The sequence below is a fragment of the Chiloscyllium punctatum genome, chromosome 3 (genome assembly GCF_047496795.1).
Source record: "Chiloscyllium punctatum isolate Juve2018m chromosome 3, sChiPun1.3, whole genome shotgun sequence".
NCBI lineage: Eukaryota > Metazoa > Chordata > Chondrichthyes > Orectolobiformes > Hemiscylliidae > Chiloscyllium > Chiloscyllium punctatum.
In genome coordinates, this window is record NC_092741.1 from 92,846,731 (window position 1) to 92,850,936 (window position 4,206).

At 38.5% G+C, this 4,206-nt stretch overlaps 1 protein-coding gene across 1 annotated transcript; it reads right to left on the bottom strand.

Moving 5' to 3' along the window:
- Positions 1 to 2,847: 2,847 nt before the first annotated feature.
- LOC140454203 (trace amine-associated receptor 1-like) lies at positions 2,848 to 3,783 on the bottom strand. The gene has a single exon (XM_072549043.1). It carries the CDS (start codon positions 3,781 to 3,783, stop codon positions 2,848 to 2,850), a length of 936 nt encoding a protein of 311 aa, XP_072405144.1.
- Between the last annotated feature and the right edge of the window lie 423 nt (positions 3,784 to 4,206).

Genomic DNA, 4,206 nt, shown 5'->3' on the forward strand with positions numbered 1-4,206 from the left:
TGGACTAGAATGCCCTCACCAAGGGGACATCCAGTCTGATTTGTGTCTTTATATGTGCACATGGGAATCAGGTAGCATTTTAGCAACAAAATAATGGTTTGGAATTCAGTGTGATTTTACAGCAAGTATGGTTAAAACATAACTTCATGGTAATTCATTTTGTAGGACAAAGTGTTAACTCCTGAACATGTAGATAATCGATGTCAATGGTGACATCATAATCACATGATGATGAGTTTTTAAAGTAGCCACATCTCCACAAAGACTGTTCCCTCTGCAGCTACCTGGTCAAGTCCACGCTCCCCCCTGCCCCCCTCCAACACCCCACAGTCCCCTTGGCACCTTCCCCCGCCACCTCAGGAATTGCAAAACCTGCGCACACCCCTCCACCCCTCACCTCCATCCAAGGCCCCAAAGGAGCTTTCCACATCCATCAAAGTTTCACCTGCACTTCCACACATGTTATTTATTGTATCCGTTGCTCCCGATGTGGTCTCCTTTATATTGGACGCCTTCTCACAGAGCGCTTTAGGGAACATCTCTGGGACACCCGCACCAGTCAACCCCACCACCCTGTGGCTGAACATTTCAACTCCCCTCCCACTCTGCCAAGGAGATGCAGGTCCTGGGCCTCCTCCACTGTAACTCCTTCACCACCTGATGCCAGGAGGAAGAACGCCTCATTTTCCGCTTCAGAACCCTTCAACCCATGGCATCAATGTGGACTTCACTAGTTTCCTCATTTCCCCTTCCCCACCTTATCCCAGTTCCAACCTTCCAGCTCAGTCCGTCCTAATGACCTGTCCCACCTGTCAAAATTTTTTCCCACCTCTCCGCTCCACCCTCCCCTCCAACCTATCACCTTTACCCCACCTCATCCACCTATTGCACTCTCAGCTACCTTCTCCCCAGCCCCACCCCCTCCCATTTATCTCTCCACCCCTGAGGTTCCCAGCTTCATTCCTTATGAAGGGCTTTTGCCCGAAATGTCAATTTTTCCTGCTCCTCGGATGCTGCCTGACCTGCTATGTTTTTCCAGTACCACTCTAATCTAGACTCTAATCTCCAGCATCTGCAGTACCCACTTCTGCCTACATCTCTAACGTAGATTAGTGCATCCCAAAATTTCTCTAATCTCCACACAACAACAATAAGAAAATATATGGTTTGTCCAATTCAGTTGCTGGTCTAGCCAGATAAATACAATGGCTGCAAGAGCAGGTCAGAGGCTAGAAACACTGCAGCAATTAACTCTCCTCCTGACTCTCCAAAGCCTGTCCACCACGTATAAGGCACAAGTCAGGCATGTGAAGAATTACTCCCCACTTGATTGGCATCACATCCACAAACATTCACTTCCTCCAACACCAAGACTTAGTAGTAGCGGTGTACACAATTTAGATGCACTGCAGAAGGCTCTTTAGACAGCATGTTCCAAAATCACAATCATTATTATCTAGAAGGACAAGCACAGCAATTACTTGGGAATACCACCACCCGTAAGTCACCCTTCAAGTCACCATTCACCATCCACTTGGAAATATATTGCCATTCCTTCTGTCTTGCTGGGTCAAAATCCTGGAAAACCTTCCTCAATAGTACATACAACGAATGGACTATAGTTGTTTATGAAGACAGTTCATCTTCTCAAGAACAATTAGGATGACCAATGAATATTTGCATAGCTCACAATACCCACATCTTATGAATAAATCAGAGCAATAACAAATAATAGGAATCAAACACTCAAGATTTTGGAATTATGATTTTTTTTTGGTTCACGATTCTTATATTGATGGCTGCTAATTTTCACACCCTGTTTATATATTATTAACTAGTTTTGTGAGACACATTTTCTGATTCAAATGTGGAATTGTTTAACTTATAAATATAGTAACAATTGTAGCTTACGTTAGTCTTAACAGGTAGCATTTGTCTGTTCATACAAAAAAAGTATGCAATATGGATCCTTTGTTAATATCAACACAGTTTTATTTTAGAATAAGACAATAAAGAATACATTCTCGATAATGCAAGCTACAATATATTTTTGTAGCTGAATGGGAAGCTTTAGTATTCACATGGAACTGATTCAACCTTTTTGGAGGGGAAACAATATTCAAAGTCAAAATTGTCACATAAATTATCTGGCACGCAAAAGTAAAAAAATTCAAAGGCTCAAAAATGTTTTATATGATAGACTGAATTCGACAAATTCCCTGAAAATTCAAAAGCCCATAAAATCTGGAAGTTTGTTGGGATTGATGATTTTTAACTCAGGCAGTCTGGTACTAACAGGATGGCACCAGTCTGAAAATGACAGTGTAGCATTTAACCCTGAACTCCTTGTTCCCTGCTCCAATTTATATGCTGTTATTTTTCTGGCCACTTTTATAACCTTATTTCATAACTTTTGGGTGCATCTGTTTTGGTGGGAGCCACCTAAGTCTGCAAATCTGGGTTCTAAATTATACTTTGTACCTGGATGCAATTTGTAAGTATAAATGTCTGGAATGTGTACTTAAAACACAGCATTTCTAACTGGGTGCTGAGCAGAATTAACAATGGTCCTTAAGGAGATTTTTTTTGGTCATTAGTGTTATCTGACTATATTTTTGCAAAGACGGAATGTTGCAATGGTTTGACTACACACTGGATGCAATTAACTGACAGCTTGGAATAGAGTTCAGATTTTTGACTTGTTCGAGAATGGACATGTTTCAGTATCAATCCTCCTGAATTCATATTTATAGCAATTACACATGTATTCAAACAATACCAGTGGCAACGAGTTAAATAGGCAAATAGCTTGCTGACTGTACCCACTATCTTCTTTTCATATGTACTTTAGTCATGATACAAGTCCATTCTTGAAGAAACAGGTTGAAATATTTGGCCCTTGCAAATGATTTTTACAGCCTTTCTAAACCAGGAAAAGAAGAAACCATAGATTAAAGGATTAAACATAGAATTCATGTAACCAAACCAAACAAAAGCATCGAACAAGACAGGAGGGATTGAATAATTGATAAAAGCATCTATTGTATTGCTAATGAAAAATGGAGACCAACAAATCAAAAATATACCCAAAACCATTCCTAGGGTTTTGGCAGCTTTCCTTTCGTGACTTTGTGCAAATCTAGTTTTGCTATTTTTGATGTTTTGAACTTGACTTGCTATTTTGTTTATATTTCTGACCTGTTTTCTAGCCACAAAATAAATCTTAAAATAAATACACAACATAGTAATCCCTGGAATGTAAAAGGCAACTGTTGATGCAACCACTCCTGATATTTCACTGAATACAAGTACGCAGCTTCCATAACAAGCAAAGTTAATATTGTAACCTTCTCCCATTCCTTTTAAATTTAATTTTAAAAATATTAAGACAAAAGCAAAACTAGCTGAAACAGCCCAACTAACGATGATCATTATCTGCACTGAGAAGAAGGTAATTCTTATTTTATATCTCAGTGGGTCACACATTGCATAGTAACGGTCAACAGAGATAAAACACAAATGTAATAGTGAAGCTGTGCTGAGCATTATATCACAGCTAGAATGAATCTTACAAAACAATTGACCAAAATACCAACACATTTCTACAGATCTCATCATGCTGTAAGGCATAACGAAACAGCCCAATAGAAAATCAGCAGTAGCCAAAGACAGAATAAGGTAATTGGTGGGCATGTGAAGCTGTTTGAAGTGCAAAATTGAAATGATGAGCAACATGTTACCAATTAGAGTACAGAGAATTATTAGCAGTATAAATATATACATTGTAAATCGAAGGCCATTTGATCGGGCTGCTTTAGGGCAAGAACCATTTACAAATTCATAACAGCATTGAATAGTTCCTGTTGCCACGGAGAGATTTGTTTCCATTGTATTTCCTTTCAAATGATCGTCAATATTTGACTTCCCAATCTAGTTTGAAGCCTTTATTGAATTCCATACTTTACTGGTTCCACTCTTCATGACTCAACCTAGGCGCAAAACAGAATCATGCTTTTTATTTCTAACACGATATAAAGTTCAAAATGTAAAAATTATATAAATTAAAAATGCTTTTGTGATTATGAAGTAAAATATGACAATCTGAAGGGTCACTTTTTCCAAAATATGTTTGATTTTATTTTGAACACCAATTTCAAGATTATATAGCTAAATGTGTATCAATTCTACTTGAATTATTGTTTTCAT

Bases quoted from the DNA above. Each gene is read 5' to 3' on its own strand.
- LOC140454203 (XM_072549043.1), bottom strand. From the start codon at position 3,783: ATGTATATATTTATACTGCTAATAATTCTCTGTACTCTAATTGGTAAC.